The sequence below is a fragment of the Gymnoscopelus braueri genome, assembly GCF_963280865.1.
Source record: "Gymnoscopelus braueri genome assembly, chromosome: 9".
NCBI classification, from domain to species: Eukaryota; Metazoa; Chordata; class Actinopteri; order Myctophiformes; family Myctophidae; genus Gymnoscopelus; species Gymnoscopelus braueri.
In genome coordinates, this window is record NC_137610.1 from 15,942,933 (window position 1) to 15,961,200 (window position 18,268).

Genomic DNA, 18,268 nt, shown 5'->3' on the forward strand with positions numbered 1-18,268 from the left:
CAGTACAGACACTTGCGCATACTTACGTGTCTTTGTAGCTTGGCTATGCTGATATCAGTGAGATTGAGAGCAAAGAGGACCTCCCTTGCTCCCACATACAGCATGTTATCTTCTTTACTGAGGAGGAGGGAGGTGAAGTTGGAGACCCCATTGACCGAGAAATGCTTGGCTGTTCTTTCCTTTGCATCTGGAGATGATGAGAGCACAGACAAGAGGAGACACACGATTACTGGAACGGTGCCAACTCAGGAAATTATGCTAATTCCTCGTGTGTCTGTGTGTTCATTGTATGTGGTGCTGTACAGATGTACAGTATGGTGTATGTATGTGTGTGTGCACGTACGCACACACACACACACACACACACACACACACACACACATGTCTGGGTGCATGCAAATATGTGCAAACGCACTCATTATATGTGCAGTGTGTGTGTGTGTGTGTGTGTGTGTGTGTGTGTGTGTGTGTGTGTGTGTGTGTGTGTGTGTGTGTGTGTGTGTGTGTGTGTGTGTGGTCACAAAACGCAACTGTACAGCAGGGACACAGATGTTCTTTGCTAATCGAGACACCAACGCAGTGTGTCATTATCAACCAGGTTCCTTGGGCCTGTTTTCCCGTTCCCATGACAACTATACCGACTAGCATTAGATTTTTTTATTATGTTAACCTTGATTCCCTCTCTCCGGTGTGTGTGTGTGTGTGTGTGTGTGTGTGTGTGTGTGTGTGTGTGTGTGTGTGTGTGTGTGTGTGTGTGTGTGTGTGTCCAGTCAGACGTCTTTCATCACCGCGCTTCCGTTCAACACAGAGAGAGGGAAGTGGAGGAAGCAAGCAGTCTCTCCCTAAAAGGATGTCTGTCCTCTCAACACACTGACACACTTCAGAGCCTCTCACTGCTTCCTAAAGCCTGCTGTCAAAACATCCAGTCTCACTTCATGATTGCCTTAAAGCTCTATAGTCACACAGCCTAGAGCAGTGCTTCTCAAAGTGGGGTCCGACCGTCCGGGGACCCCCAGGGGTTCTTTGGGGGAGGGGGGGGTTTCCAGGGTGTATTTTTTAACACAAATCTTATTTTTAATATTTTCACATGGGGGGTCCGTGGCCAAATACATTTTGGGGGTCCTTGACATGAAAAAGGCTGGCCTAGAGTCAATTAAATTAAAAAGGTAGGTACCAATGTTGGTAACGATGTCTTTATTTGAAATACGTTAGACAACGTTTTGATCGGGTGTGGATCTTCAAAAGATCCACAAACGTCTAACCTATTTGAAATAAAGATGTCTTTACCATCGTTGGTGTGCGGGTTTTTACTTTTACCACAGGAGACATTGTCGATGTGTGTATAGTTAGGTCCACCTACATTTCAATTGTTTAAATTATATACCACCCCTGAATAAAAAAGTGAAGATAGCAGGTGTACAAGCTCACAACACGCCACATCGCTACGTGATGTGAGCTTGTAGATCAGCTATTTTCATTGTTTTTGAAACATTTGAAAGTACATGTTCTGGGTTCCCACAACTCAGGCAAGTACTACCTCCTGGGAACTGAGCAGGGCCCAAATTAGGTTTGGCAAAACCTTATCTGAAACCAAACCAAAGCATATGGGAAAAAAAGAAAAACAGAACCCGTGAAATACACGGCACAGTTATTGTAGTCGAAAAGAGCCAAAAGTGAAGCAGGGTACACAAGGACCCCCTCGATAAAGAGATGATGCATCTCAAGGGGTTTATTCTTCTAGTAAAGGTACTATATCCTATATTAAAATTGGCTAATGGGAGGACTAATGGGAGGCCCCATAATTTATGCACTCAGACTCAGAGTTAAATTAAATCTTTGTGAAGGTGAAGAACTGACATTTGGGCCAGGTGAAGAATAAACTACAGACCATGGTATCAATCTGAGACTGTAATTAGATTCTAGAGGTAATAAGTACAGTAAACAGTATTATACCTGCAGAACCATGTGACCTAATGTAACCCGGCCTCACAGAGGGCATATGCAGGAGGCTCAGAGACTTCCTCCCCCTTGGGAAAACAACACACTAATAGCTGCACATCGCCACAGCAACAGGGGGCCTTATTATGGTTAAATCTGTCTGCAAAACCACAAGAGGCTCTTCTCTACATACTGTAGCAACGACCCACTGGGGCCCTTTCTCCCTGTCTCTGTGATTAAAGGATGAATCGAGTGCCGCATCATGGCTGTGTTCTTTCGCTTGATTTATACTTGGTTGCAAACGGGTGTCGCGCACTGATTCATAGCAGATCTACAAGTTCACAGTGCGACCCGTTGTGAGCTTGGAGAGCTTGTAGAGCTTGTATTTGCCGTTTGCGACACCCGCGCACAACAAAGTATAACGAGAGCTTTTCTCCTCCTTCAGAGCCCTGGGCAAATTTAACGGTGATTTACACAGACGGAGACAAAGGCCAGAGCTTGAACCAAAACAAAGGCTTTCAGGGGGTTTGTGAGGGGAGGATATCTACACAATTACTCTCAGGAGTCAGATCACCACCGACGTCGTACTCAGCAACCACGGCTGACGCAGAAAAACAATAGGGCCAGTAATTGTGTATCATTAAAGAGATCCATGAGGGCTTGAAACGGTATGAATCTTTCCATTCAGAACTTAAGGCAAACATTAATCATCTCCCCCGTTTAGATTTATTTGTCCGCAATACCGTGTTCCACTCAAAGTCTAGGCTATTGTGAAGTCTTCAATATCACCACAACTGTATGTATTATATCATGTTTCGCCATCATGTTCCCTGTGATTGAGAGAGGAAGCATGCCTCAGAAATCCGTTCGAAAGACAGAAAAGACATAAATATGAAAGACAAGTTGCTCCGTATGAAGTGAATGGTTTTCATAATGTCTGAATCTTGTCAACTACTTTCCATTCATAAGAAAACTCTTGGCACACGAGCAGACCCGTTTCCGAAGCAAAATACTGTTTGTTTGTCCTCCAACTTGCTGAATCCACAATTTTACCACATGAACCCTGGTGTCCCTATTTTGGACATAGAAAATGAGCAAACATTCTGTAAAAATAGTTTATCTACAAGCTTGTAAATCGGCTATTTTTGCCTAATGTATATTCAGCAAAGACATTTGGTGTAGAGGGGAAAAAGGAGCGGACCAACTATAGAGCCCTGGGGGGGTCAACTAAGTACTGTATAGGGTATAAGTCGTTAAACAACAATGCGCTGGTGAACCAGGTGCACCTGGTTCTTAGAGGTAATGGGAGATGACACACTGATTGGTTTAATTCATGTTACTTTATGTCCAAAACACACCCGTGCTTAATTAAAAGATTAAAAACAACCCATTTGCAACTTGCGCCTTGCATTGCGCCCAGGTAATGCACTGTATAACTAGCAAAATTGGACTTGGACACACCCTAAATGCACTTGCACCATGCCGTTTAAATAGGGCCCCATGTGTATCAGAGGAGACATGTGGTTGTCTACACAGTCCACAGACCAAACAGTTGGGTTGGCAGTGACGGAGACTATAAACATGGTGGGGACAATAAAAATGGACAATGACTAATTTAGAGAGAGGAAAAAAAACATTTTCGCTCATGTTTGTAAGGAGAATCAGTATAGTATAGTATATTATAACACAAGCCAATATATTATTTACATTTATCAATAACTCAATATATTGGATACATGTGCGATATACACATACTGTACAGAATCCAAAAATGTGAAAATTTAAGCTATACATTAGGATAATAGAAAATAAAGACTCATGGAAAAACTCAAACTGCCAATATATATATTTTTGATCTATTCCCAATAGATAATCTGATGCTGTGATAGTTTCTGGCACAGAAATAGACAGCAATGTGATTTTTTTTATTGTTGACCTCCATTTCAACCAGATTGATCCCAAATAGGCAATTCAGCCATGAATGAGCAAAAAGACATAATAAGACATTCATATTCCAGGGACCACAAATGACAAAGCCAGGATGGGGTAACTGCTGCATGTCACCCTCTGTACAGACAGTTACCCCAGGTCACCATTACCAGGATGTGTGTGTATCCCATTTGAACCCCCTCCACACACACACCACATTCTCTCAAAGAAACCATTCTATTGTCGTTTGACCATCTGACGTTGATTCCTTGGGGCTATCCCATGACAACGCAGCCCCAGAAAATGCTGTGGCGTACAGCTGGACGAGGGAAAACCGACAGGCTTGTACTTCAGAGACGGCACTTAAGAGAGTGTAAGAGTGTGTCTGCTGGAGCGGTACAGTAGTGTGTAAGAGTGGGTAGTGTCTGCTGGAGCCATACAGTGGGGGTGTCAGTGAGAGGGCAGCCAAGTGGGCAGCAGGGATAAACCAGATAGATGCAACATATCATAGCTGGTTTATCCTCGTCGTGTCGGGGGCCCCCGCCTCCTCTCAAAGGCCTACAGTATGTGCACAAGTGTTCAATTGTGCTAGCTACAGCACTTCGCGGCAGTTTGTCACTCACGGTCTCACTGGGAAACTCTTATTATTGAGGCCCACAGAGTCAGTGATGAACAAAGAGAGGCAAGTTATTTGGGGACAAGGTTTGAGTAGTGACACAATTCTAGAGACTGATCACAAGGCTGAATGTCCAAAACCTGATGTAAGAAGCAAAATGGTCAATTATTATCAAGGTTGACAGTTTACAGTTTTGTCCATGTTTTGACACAAAATAAGAAATAGTGCTGAGATGGCAGTGGGTAGTTATTGCCTTAAACAAGTGTTAAGAGTCACCTGGGTCCAAATCCAACAGAGTGACTATCAGCTACAGCTTTCAGACACCTCCAGTACTTCACTCAGGCCAGTACTGAGTACAGTGCTATTTAAACCTCCTCTTGACTATCTTGCCAATTACACCTCTCCAGTATTTGTGTGCCGCCGCGCACGCGCCTATGTCTGTGCACGCACACGCACGTGCCAGGGCTCTCATCGTATCGAGGTTCCCAGGCCTGTGATCCCACATCCTGCAGTGATATAGAGAGCAGCTTTTGTGTGGCTCAGAGTATTTCCTCTGTGACTCCAGAGTTCCACGGTCACATGAAGTGCTTCGAACAGAGCACACAGCGGTTGCTTCGACCTCGCGCAGCTGTAAGCAATATAAGATCATTACCGTCATTATGCAATTAAATGTCATTTCTGCAAATGACACTGCTAAATGGATTGTAATACGCCGCCCTTCCTAGACTCTGCTTTAAGGGAACCCTCCACGTTCTGTCGCAGTGGAGTTCCCGATGGGTTTTAGTCCAAAAAAGTACAGTTAATTAAAAGCATGGAGCATCCCCCCTGAAAGGCAAATGTAGCGCAATCTGTCCCTCCTTGTGGAACATCTAAGTGCCTAATTTTATGAGGCAACTACAACAGAACGATTCAATCAGTGCCCTTCCTCGGGAGGCGGCCGTTTGTATCGGCTCTGACAGCCTGAACGTCGCACATCTCATTAAAAGACACACGTTCTTACTTAAAATATGCAGAACTACAAGGAAACAGAAGCAGAAAATGTATAAATAAATCTAATTATCTCTTATGCACATCACTGAGCGGCAAATTGCCAGTGTTCTGTGTAGCAAACTCCTCTTACAACAGGGCCAGATTCTGTCCATTCATATTAGAGAGCTCGTTGTTCTCCCAAAACAAGGCACGCAGAGTAACAAAGAGCCTTGCGTGACATCATCAGCAATAAATGACAGCTCCTCACTGTGGCAATAAGCTAACGCTGTCTGTCTAGTGCCGAAAAAGATTAGTGCCTGTCATGCTCCACCAGTAGGTGACCTGGAAAAAATACCCATCTCTCTTTGAGAGTGCGAGGGCATGCTATAGAAATCTGATGGGACGTCTTTAAGAGATGTCTCATGCCCCATTTCCAGTCTTCTGTCCATAAACATGACCTACATTCTCATCTGAAAAGGGACATGAGAGAAGATTCAAGACAGGAACTATGCTTTCCAAAAGGAAACATTTTCAGAAATGTTAAAGTATCACTTTTTTGTTTGAACAATATGTTATTTGAACCCATCTGTATGGTAGAGAATGTGAGTAAAATATAACTAAAACAACTGTGGTGGTTAGATGTGGTCTCCCCTGCTCTTCTATTGAGACATTTGACTAGGTATTGCATGAAATTCTAAGGGAAATATCTCACCTTTCCTAATGAGCGCTCTGGTATAGCTGAACAGTAAAAATCAGAATCTTGGATAGAATATGAACGGATTGCAGCTTACATTTTTTCTTTTGAACATCTACCTTTATTTCAAAAATAGCCATTCTTTAAGTTCACAACGCATAATGAAATGTACAAAGAAAGACATGCCCAAAGTATAGACACCAGGGTTAAAGTGGTAAAAAAAGATCATTATACTGTGCTTGGTGGGTTATATAAACTAGCTAGGATTTGACAAGGCCTAACAGGTTATGTGAGGTTCATTATATCAGGCCCTAGTGTAGGTCTAGTTGGGCTATACTGTACAATTGATCTAGATTCTAGGTGATCTACTGTCAGCTCTAAGCAGATTATTAGGTCTTGGTTGTTTTACCGTGCTCCTCTCAGCTTTACAGATCAACCTAGGTTCTCTTGTGGCTTTCTTGGTCACAAATGCCCTTGAATCACTAGAATCAGATTTTTTTCATTAGCTGGCATGTTTGCACATAATGAGGAATGTGTCTAGTGAATTAGTGCACTACACTGAAGCAACAGTATAGAAACATGAATACTAGCATAGCAAAAATGTTACCGTGTGAGAGGTGTGATTCCGGCAAAAAGGCATGTACGTACAGTATGTAATGTATACATGTATGTCTGCAATGACTCAAAACACTATAGTACAGCCTCATCATTAAGTCAAAACACAAGGCCATGAGCTTCATATATTAGATCTCTAACTCCAGTATCTGACCTGTGGTGCAATTTGTTGGTAAAAGGTCAAGGCCAAGAGGGTTACAGTATCTGTCAATTATGCACAACTCTAGGTTGCCCTTGTTATATTCAAGGTCTGGAGAGGTGAAGACAAAGTTGGAAAAGAACACTTTTCCAACTTTTCCAATTTTCCATTTTAAGATAGGATATAATAAGGCTGATTGACTGTCCATGTCACACACAGTACTTCTTCAAAGACTCGGATGTTACAATATGGTTCTAGAAGGCCGTGATCAACGGCCCTCTGTTGAGAAACAGCAGTCCACAGATATACTGAAGGAAGCCTGACCGGGTCAGTGTCAGAGCTCCAGCGATTGTCACATTGTCCGATGGCAGCAGGATGGGGACAAGGCCGTGCTAGAGTGCTAACGTAATTAGCCTGAGTCATATTGCACTGGATATTCGAAGCTCCTGAATGTATATTAGTGCAAGGCAACTCAACCTGGGAAGCGCAGGGACAGAGAGGCATCTGGATTGCATTAAGATAACAGGCCAGGAGGGGTGATTCACCAGGAGATTCATTAGGCAAGCTGTGAGCCTGCTGTTTGTATTGGTAAGTGCTGAGGCTTTCTCTTGTTAGCAGGATATTGTCTCCACTGGCAGCCTGATGCAAGCACCATGGTGATGCCGAGAATGCCCTCAATTCTAAGTTCAACTTCGGAAAACAGACATTGGGAGGTTAGTGCCACAAGATTAGTGCCACAAAGATGGGCATATAAATGTTGGGGAAACTGACGAAACTTACCATTAAGCTTACCATGGAAACGTTTATTGGGAGAGGGAATGAAATTAAACTGTTCATTTAAGGAAAGCGGTAGTTTCCAAGTGCTGCACAAGCCCAGAAGTTTATAGACGAGTGTGCACCTCAGCTATACTGGAGCCCACTTCCACGAGCGAGGGGAATGTTGCTCTGCCATCGAGACCTCTCGGTCGGGGAGTCACATGGAGCCGACCCACGGTTCAACCGCAATATGGAGGACAATAATGCAAACCAGCCGGCTGCCTCCCCAGGACCTCGGCGTGACCCTCTCTCCTCCTGTGCGAACAGGTCGGAAGCATCAGCCATATGCCATGACCTCATGTACACATCGTCCCCATGGGCCAAGCACTGCACAGGGCGTCTACTTGACTGGCGTGGATTCATGCTGCGTGCTTGCTTAGCAGCCGAACGACACTGAGGATGTCCCCACGATACCTTGGAAACGAGTGTGAGAGCCCATGGGAGTGTTTTTACAGGGTCTGTTGAGCGTGATTTATAGTTTATTCTCTGCTGGACTGGAGACAGTGGGTCTAGTGAACACTGCCACATCACAGCAGTATAGTCTGTCCTTTCATGAGCCCTAGACGAGAGTCAGTGACAGAAACTTGATATATGGTAGATATGATGGCATCACACACAACAACATCATCATCGTCACCTCACATAACCACTTTCAACCTGGCATACCTATTTTGGGCCATTATAGGTGGAAAAATTCTAAAACAAATGAAAGAATTGTCTATTTACAAACTATGTTTCTTCCGTATTTACATAACTATGAGCCGCGCTCATCACGCTGTGGTACACTTTTCGGAGATCACTTTTCATACTGCCTAATACTCATCGACAACCCATCGTCTGTGGCCTATAGTTGCATGTCTACAACAACCCTGAGGCCAGAGAGATCTCCCACTACCATACAGTCTACGTACAATTAAAACAAAGCATACGTATAGCTCTTCTGTTAAGCTTTAAACAAATGCTGTCTCACTTAGTGTCACCGTCATTCTCCATTACTTGAGAGTGGCTGATGCAAGTAGCCTGCACTCACTTGCTCAGATTAATAACGCTGTACGTGTCGAGCGGCTGCAGGGATGGCTCCTAAACCAAATTATAGCATGACTGACCACATTCATAATGTTTAACAAGGGGATAAACGGACGAGCCAGGAGAGACGACGTAAAACGCTTATACTGTAGGTGCGCCTTTAAAATTGCAATGTAACGCACTAAGCCAGCCAGCATGGTCCACATTAAAACCAGGAACAAAGCACAGGACAGAAAAGCAGATGTAGGCTCTCTTCCCCGAACCCATGATCCACCCTGATAGGCGCATAATGAGAACCAGACGAGCGTTCACACCATAACACACACAAATCCCCATTCATTATTCATGGCAGATTACCCTCTTCATTAAGGCGAGGCAGGGACCGAGGGACCGCGAGGCAGAGAAAGAGGAGGGGAGGGGAAATCTGTCCAGGAAAATGTTGCCGCCGCTGGGGACGAGGGGGAAACGACTGGCCTGCCCACTTCACTGACATTAAAGGCACGCAGCGCATCGAGCTAACAGACATCCAGAGAAGACACAGAGAGCCTGCGGCGAGGGGGTGGTGTGTGTGCGGGGGGGTCGTTTTTACGGCATAAAGTTCAGGTCTCTGAGTCCCACAGCGGCGATACAGTAAACACAATGTGACAAAGCCCTTCTGCGGGAGGCTGGAAAATGTCAGTGTAGCAGAACGGACGTTACCATCCCACGGCAACTCCTGTCACCACGGAAACAAGCTAACGTCCCCATGGTAAACAGAAAGAATCCAGAGCATTAGTTTAACTCTGAGAGTGTGAAAATTGACCTGTAAGGGAATTTTGCTGTGTAGTAAAGCTGGCTTTTGTGGCATAAAACTGCTTCCTTACCAGTCTAATATAGATTGTCACTTCAGGTCTTCGTGACACAGGCCTAGGCCTGCAGGGGTCATTTGTACCCTTAGTCTATCACCTGAGCCACACAGCTCCCTTGTCAGATTTAATGCCTCATCAGACAGCTAGTCAACTGGATATCACTGTAACCATGATATTGATAAGCTTGTATACTTCCTGTAAAACCAAGCGCTCAGACGCTTTACGACTGACAGAGCGTAACTGCTTCTGTAAAGTCAATCATTTCCCATGCATGGAAAAAGGCAGAGCTCATCAGCACGGCGAAAGTTACAGCAAATTTTACTATAGTGGCTCTATATAAAGCCAGGTAAAAATGAGGTTAGCTAGCTCTTAACCCATTAAAACCGGGAAAGCGTGTCATTTCAGATTTTAGCGTTGGCTATTCAAAAATAGCAGATGTACAAGCTCAGCGCGAGCTTGTACATTTGCTATTTTTGTTTTTTTTGGAAAAATCTTGGAAAAGTTGATTTAGAAGGCATTTGTAGACTCGGCCTCAGATCTTAATGGGTTAAAACCATACTAAAATAGACTACTAGAGAAAAAGGTAGGTTATTTTCGTCTACATAAAGTCATCTAAGCTTGTCACATATGCATTTGACATGTTTTATCACCGCGCTCAACACCGGCAACGCGCCCTGAAAGCAAATCTTCCCGTCAGAACGAGGAGGAGTGTGAATGTGAAGGGTCTTTTCAGTGAGTGATTGATGGTGTGTGCTATTGTGGAACGCTCCACCGGGGCCAAGCTGTGAGCTTTGTAGAGGCTGGCAGGTGAGAGAGATTACCTGTTGGTATAAAGATCCTATGTGAGGGAGAGGCTGCAGGCTCAGACATGCAAGATGACTGACCCATTTGGATGCATGCTCGCCCACAGCCCCAAGGAGCACCGCTTGGCTTATCCCAATCTAGATAGATAGGACTAGCATTGCACTGATTGAGCCCCCCTTCCCCGTATTTTAAGACTATAATGATGCCCAAAACGTGAGTCACAGTTCAATCACTGCAAGCCTGCATTGGCATAATAATCCATCATTATGCTTTGTTTTCTGCAACCTCGACCTGCGGTGCTGTGGGTTCATCAGTAAACACGAGAACTGATGGAGCACATAGATTGAGCATGCTAGAAAAAAATAATTAAACCCAACCCCTCTTCTTTAAAGCCTTGTTGTCACATGTGATTAATTGTATGGCAAATTAAAAAATCAATACTTGACACTAATGCCGTGCACAGCAATCCATTGCATTTGTCTTCTGTGTGTAAACTATCAGCGAATCTAACCGGAGTGTAAAATATCACATGCACAGCAATGGCTTTATTAACGATACAGATATCTAACACATTTGAAAAAAAATGTAATCTCATCATTCATTTGGGTTACTCTGCATTCCAAGGCTCAAGTTAGTATCGAGAGAACATGTCCACATAACTCACCTACAAATAGATATAATGCAGATTGTAAAGGAGCAATTACTCCCAGTGCTGGTGACGTCTGTGTCACATTGTACTGAGTAAGGCACAGCACAATGCCCCTGTTCATTTAGTGATTAGGGGTGACCTGTGAGTACTTGACGGAGCCAGCCCAATGGAAACGCCATTCATAGTATGGATTTAGTTGGATTTCTTACCATTATAGTCTAGACACACAGACAAAACAAAACACTCTATTATGAACTATTATGAATCTTTCACCTTTTGGAATGGACACTTTCTGAAAAGGTTTTCGAGTTCATGAATGAGAACACTGATGTGAGTTACATAATTAGATCTACAGTACAGGCAGGACCTCAAAATACAAATAAAGAAGCATCTTGGTGTATCTGGTTGAATACACAAATGCATTATGTCATCTCCCTAATTCATCTTTTTATGTTTAAAAATAAATAAAATTAACAGCCTATTTTATACTTGGTCGTATGACAGTGTCACACAAAATAGGGAAAATAGCTGACCTACAAGCTCACAAGCCAGTAGATCTGGCTTATTTCTTTTGTTAACTTCTCACCTACAATGACATGCTCAAAATAGAGACACCAAGTTAAAGTACTTAAGTCTCTCTGTGGGTTTTGTAAATATTTAACCAACGAAAGTAGTAACAAGAGCTTTTGACTAAATAATAATTACTGGAACAGAGGTTATTTTTACCATACTGAAGTAACGTTTTGGACAGGTTTCTGCCTGACAACGATGGTATGAACACATTAAAAGTCAAACGGTTGCTGTTTAAACGCAACAGCTAAGGGTCATCATCAGTGTGCAGCTATGTGAATGCTGTGCTGCCAACCTCCGTGTCTCCCAGAGAGACTTCACAGAGCCAGGGCCCAGAAAAGAACAGCCCTGGCTCTTGTTTATGTGTTTGTCAACACTTCACCACACCCTGCCGTCCATGTCAAGCATCTCACAAAGCCCCGGCACGCACGCAGCCCCGGGCACCTCCTTAGCTCTGATCACCGTGGCCGAGCTGGGGCCACCTCAAAGCCACACTTTATTTATAGATGAATAACAATTATAAGAGCGTGCTCCCTTACGCTCCAGTAAACGGATGATCCGCAGACGTACTGCAGGTCAGTGGAGCGGACACAATGTCAGGGTAAACAAGGAGGCCTCTCGCTCGTCCTTCTCCGACATCCAAGGAATGCTGGGGTTTCTCCTTATGAGCTACCCGGAGGAGCAAAAACTACTAGTTCTACCGTTGCTCGACGATCAGAGATCTCCGCCCTACTGTGTGTGGTGACATCAATAATTCAATGTATGGGTTAAAACTGGGTGGAAACTATTCAGAAATTAAAAACATAAAAGCATTGCAGAAACAATGCAAAGACTTGAGGGTGGTCATTCATTCATAGGGAGGTCATTGGTCATTCATTGTCAGCGGCCGTTCTCACCACTGTTCTAGCCCATATGTTAGATTTCCCCAGATGTATCAGTAGGTAGTAGTGATGAGCGGGCCGACCATAGATTTATATATGGGTTCGCGGGGCGGGTTGAGGCGGGTTGGGTTCCGTGGCGGGGCGGGTCATGAAAAAACCCGACCCGCACATCACTAGTAGGTAGAGATCTCTGATCGTCTAGCTATGTGTGTGTTACTTTTAACCCTGAGTGTAAAAATGTACCCTACCAGTCCATTTTGACACAGTTAAATTAGCAGTCCAGATTGTGGTCGTTTGCCAACCACACCGGGGCCTGTTCTGCAGAGGAGAACCTGAACTGAACTTACTGTAGGAGAAGCTGAGGCGTGGAGTGACGTCGTCTTCGGCGACCGCCACGTGAATGAAGCCGACCAGCAGCATGCTGATGGCTGGGAGACAGAGCCGGGCCATGCTCACTGTCCTCATGTCTCCTTGGCAACAGTGTTTGCCTTTCAGGGTTTTGGGGAGTTCATGAAGAGCGCCTTTCTCTGGCCCGTGTTTGTTTTCACTAGGTCTTTTCCTGTAGGTCCGGTGCTCCCTGAATGGGAGACCTGTGCACTGTTGTGAAAGCCAAGCTGAGGCACTCCTCCAGGGCTGCAGACGACACCGGGCTCGGAATGACGACCTGTGACCTCAGAATGAGCCTCCCTGGACTGCCGGCCTCCGCAAATATTCCTCCATATGCACACGCTGCAGGCTCTTAGCTGGGACCTGCAAGGACACACAATAGAACATTCATTCAGATTAGTATACAGTATAATAAAGCTTTCACAGTTCCTCTATGTATGCTGGAAAAGTACTTTGTAAGAATCATTCAGTTACAATACTCTGCTGACAAAGATACAACTGCATATTTGCTGTTACTGTTCAAGCACTACACAGTTGGCCGATTGGCAGCAGTTTAAATGAGCTCACGACTCAGAAAAAAATTGTCTAGACTCTATCTTGACAAAAACAAATAATCCTCTAGCCACATAATGATCACAACGTATTATATTTGAAAGCTTGAGTAAAGAAATGCCATGGGAGGATACAACCCCAAAGCTGATTTCTTTGTCTGTGGGTCTCCAGCTGACCTTTTCACTAAACATTACTATCATTCCAGAGGTTGCAGGGGGTTGCTTTCACTTTCTGTTTAGAGGAATAAACCAGCGATATCATTGTAGTAATCATTAACAATATTGTATCCAGAATAAACTTTGTCCATGGCTCCATGCACAATACTACAAAGTAAAATCGTCAGTGTTAATGTATCCATTTGTACACTCTCAGAGTTAAATTAACACTGAGGATTGTGTACACTCAGGTACACAGAAATGAAAAGAAAACAGATTGCTTGGAATAATGTGCCTGCAATTAAAGGCTCATGTTTACAGGAATAGTCAGAGCTGTTGTCCAATTTTGACACTGAAACTGGCTAACATGCAGCTCACAAGCAACATAAAAAAACAAACAAATGTACCTCTTAACACAAGTTGGCAGCTTTGTTAGATTTCTGACAGCCAAGAAATGTGTGTATAATTACAATTGATCACATTATAAGATGCTTTGGTTTCTGCAGAGCATAAAAGCCTTTGTAGTCTGCTTTCAATTATAAACTCCCTTAAAACTCATTAAGAAACTAGGATGTAGTGATTTAAGGCTTTCGTGGTAAGGGAATTATGGAACTACAGTAAAAGGGCCTACAGACCACAGAACCCTGTTAAAGAGATCTCTGTGCTGCTTCAGATACAGTATGCTACAGTAGAACCATTAGAATCAGTGATAAGCAATTAAACAATTAAAACATATTTGAAAGAAAACCTCCACACATGCTGTGCATTAGCCTCAATGATAATGATGTATTTATGTTGTAAGCACTTATGTGACTGAGCGTAGTAAGAGACAGAAGAAGATACAGTAACTTAATACAGACATGGCTTTTATGATGTGATTCTATTACAGATGCCACGGTTGGGAGCAGCTCTTTAAATACAACCAAGATGGAGGTTTGGTTACATGTGAGGTTTGCCAATCAATGGCACGAGTTAGCGAGTGAAGCAAGAGTATTTTGGGGGTTCTGTCACGACATTTCTGACTCTCAGTCAGCCATCATCACTGATATGAAACCTGTATATAGGTTTAAAGAAAAACATCTGCCACAGTGCATCATGTACATACAGTAGCCTATCCCTGGTATTCCATGGATATTCATTAAAATGCCTATGATCACTATGATGAAGGCAAATGAATGTGGTGGCAGATGAGTTTATGATTTCAGAGCCACAAAGACTCCAAACTCAAAGGCTAGATATGTGCTTGACCAGCAGCCAATGGGCTTTCAGGGGCCAGTGCTGGCAGGTGGCTGGTGCAGAGGTCCAAACCGTGGTGGATAGATGTCCCACCAACAGAGAGGGAAGCCTGTACGCGCTTACAGACATATTTGTGGGAAAACTATTTGGAGTCGTGCCCCACTTTACCAACAGGTACCGAGGACAGCAGCACATACATTTTGGGTTGGTGTGACATACAGAAAAAGAGACATTTTTTAGCATAGCATAAAGCTGAAAATGAACGGAGCCGCGCAGAGAGATCAACTCTGTGTGAAAGAGAGAACAAGGGCCCCTCTGACCGCGACACAATCTATATGCAACTCTGCACTCCACTGCTCTCTCCTCCATGGTGCATAAGCAACGTACTGAATCATCCCTTTATTGACTACACTGTAAAATCCTGAGTGTTCCTTTAACTCTGAGAGTGTACAAATGGAACTAAATGGACCTTTATAGGTGCTGAAAGTGACATTTTTTTGTTAAAACACAGAGAGTACAAATGGAACTAATTGGACCTTTAAAATGCTGAAAGCGAAATTTCTGGTTAAAACCCAATGTTTTTTTTTGTTTTGTTTTGCTTCTACATAAAATCACCAGTCCCAGTAGGAAGTATTAGGCGTATTGCCATCTCTCACACTGACGGGTGGGGGTAGAGCGTCTTCAAACGTTTTGTTTCCAAGGCACACCAAGGACAAGTCAAAATTTCAAGGCACGCCAGTATTCATAGTGAAACTAGCCGATCTACAAACTCACAATGCACTGCGACACGTTGTGAGCTTGTAGATCTGCTACTTTTGCCATTTTTGAAAATGTGTATAATAGTCAAAATAATAACAAATACATTAAATAAACTTTAAACTTTTCACCTATAAAGACATTCCCAAAATAGGGACGCCAGACTGAAAGAAAATATATAGAATTTGCCTTTGCACAAAGTAATCATATAGTAAATCAAAAGATAATTCATAATATTAACTTGCATATACAGAATTTGCAATAATGAGTGGTTGTCACAAAACCCCAAGGCACATCTGGAGTTGTCTCACGGCACACCAGCGTGTCTCGGCACACTGTTTGAGAACCACTGGCCTAAAGGACTGACACTGGACTGGCACTATTATTACTCACTTTTTCAGTGAGGGTGCAAAGGGGCTTTCTCCCATCGTTTGCATGAGTAACAGCAACACTTTTGACCGTTCGTGCGGGGCGAAGAATTAATTGGGGAGAGGCAAACCATGAATCAAGTGATTGTTGCTTCCTCTCCGTGTGTAAAGCTCTGCCTAGGAATAAAAAGAGAAGCCAACACACCTGATGAACTGCTTCATTCACACATGGCTGCGATAAAACAGACCCATAAGTTAGCAGGGCTGTGAAGACGAGCACATTTGAAGGAACACTGTGTCTTTCCAACAAGCTTTGAGTTCCTCCTAAGTGACTTAGAAACATCCATCTCTTACCACCTTCCTGCCAATTTAAAGATATGACTCCTTAACTAAACAGAATTACACATTCCAGCAAAGTAAAGTGTGTTCAGTTTTAAAGGCTTTCAAACCTTCTGAAGAGAGGTAATGTACATTTCAGCATAAACCTTTGGATTTGTATCTCTCCTACAATGTAAGAATGGCTCAAAGAGGAGTCGGACACAGTAAAAGGAAGTAAGCTTCATTTTAACCAAACAGGGAAATTCCCAACCCCACTCTATCAGTTAGTTCCTGTAATACAGCTGGTATAAAACAGTACACAGTAGCCTATAGTACATCACTGAATGGAAAAAAGTGACAGCACTGGCATTGCTACTTATAAGTCTCTGGGAGTAACATTGACACGCACGCACGCACACGCACACACACACACACACACACACACACACACACAGTATATATACGTGTGTGCGTGTGTGCGTACATACGTACGTATGTATGTGTATATATAACAGCGCTGCTTACACTGCAGAAGCAGGTGGCATGGCCATTAGGGTTTGTCATTTGAGTAAAGAGGGACGGGTCAAGGCTGGATTCCACACACACTGTTGCCCATTGACCAGAAAACTGTCGAGTGATAAATAAGGCCTCTTGGCATGCCTATGCTGCCTTCTACGAACCACCTGTAAACACTCACAAACCGGCCACCTACGTCACGCCACCTGCGCAGGCCCCCTAGGCCACATGCTCCCAGATGTGGCCTTCAACCTGGGATCAACACCTCCCTCTGCCACTCCTCGCCTGCTGAAGGACCCCTCAGAAGTGTGGAGCAGATGTGAGATGTGGAAGATGTCATCTGTCAGGAGGGGCTTTAATGGGAGAGCAAGGGAGCACATTTGGATGGAGTGACTGATTCACTGGCATGTCAGAGCGGAAGTGTGGACGCGGTCGCTCACCCACGCTCAGGTTCTTCTTTCGCAACCATTCACCCAATTCTAAAGATACCTATCTGTGAGTCAGATAGGAGCTTGCAGTGTGGAAGTGACTCCACTGCAGAGCTTCAAGTATCGGTGACAAAGTGACTAAAATGACAAAGAAAGTTTCTGTAATTTCAACATATTTTCAATGTCTTTTAGGCACTGCCCTCACTAAGCCACATTGCCATTCCTGTTTGAGTGATTCTCCAGTCCCTCCCATAATATGGAAATTCTATAGCCTGTATTTGTGATTAGGTGACTGAGAAAAAAAGAAAAGAAAAAACCTTTCCTGCGTCTTTCTTGCTCGGCCCATTTTAAGGCGAGTCCCCAGACCCAGCTAGGAGTAATTAATGGCTCATTCATCCCTGAGTGAACTGCCCAGCTGTAATTATGACCATATGCTATTTCAAAGACTTTTAATTGCCTAATTAAAATCTTATTAAACTATTGAACAGAGATAGGGGACATTTTGAACTTAAGGTTTAGGGGGGTTAAATTCATCAAGCTCGCTTTACCATTGGGGCTTCTGACACATGGTCAGAGGTTAATTTAATCACAAGCGCTGACTAGATAGAAATGTCTCAAATTTGAAGCCATCAGCCACTGCAAGTGTAGTGATAGATTAATGTAATATATGGCTGTGAAAGTGGACGGGAACATCTCATCACCTCCGTCTCTGAAACCTCACAAGAGCCCAAAATCAACCAGCACTCAGTAGTGAAAATATTTGAAACGATATTCCATTTCATTCCATTTCTCCTCTGTGCAAATTTCCATAACAGATGTGGAGCCAGCAGAAGCAGCTCACTGATGAAATGTAAAGTAGCTGCGTACGGTCTGCCGACAGGCCTATCACTATCAGGGCAGAGGTGGGTGAAGGCGCACCTCTTATTCAGACAGGCACCAAAAGTGTTAATAGTGCATGGGGGGCGGGGGGGGAGTGACCTGAAACAGCAAGTGGATTTTTCCCACTTCTGTGAAATGCAACAATAAGCAAAAAGGCTTTCACATCGCTGCTGGCAAAG

General features: G+C 43.7%; 1 protein-coding gene across 1 annotated transcript in view; it reads right to left on the bottom strand.

Moving 5' to 3' along the window:
* The window catches only part of sema4ba (sema domain, immunoglobulin domain (Ig), transmembrane domain (TM) and short cytoplasmic domain, (semaphorin) 4Ba), a 53,345-nt gene that overhangs the window by 21,031 nt on the left and 14,046 nt on the right, over positions 1 to 18,268 (bottom strand). Inside the window, exons 2-3 of the mRNA XM_080438299.1 lie at positions 12,842 to 13,244; positions 27 to 187 (exon numbers count right to left, since the gene is read on the bottom strand). Coding sequence (XP_080294425.1) covers positions 27 to 187; positions 12,842 to 12,959 — 279 coding nt within the window. The 5' untranslated portion in view covers positions 12,960 to 13,244. The remainder of the gene's footprint in view (positions 1 to 26; positions 188 to 12,841; positions 13,245 to 18,268) is intronic.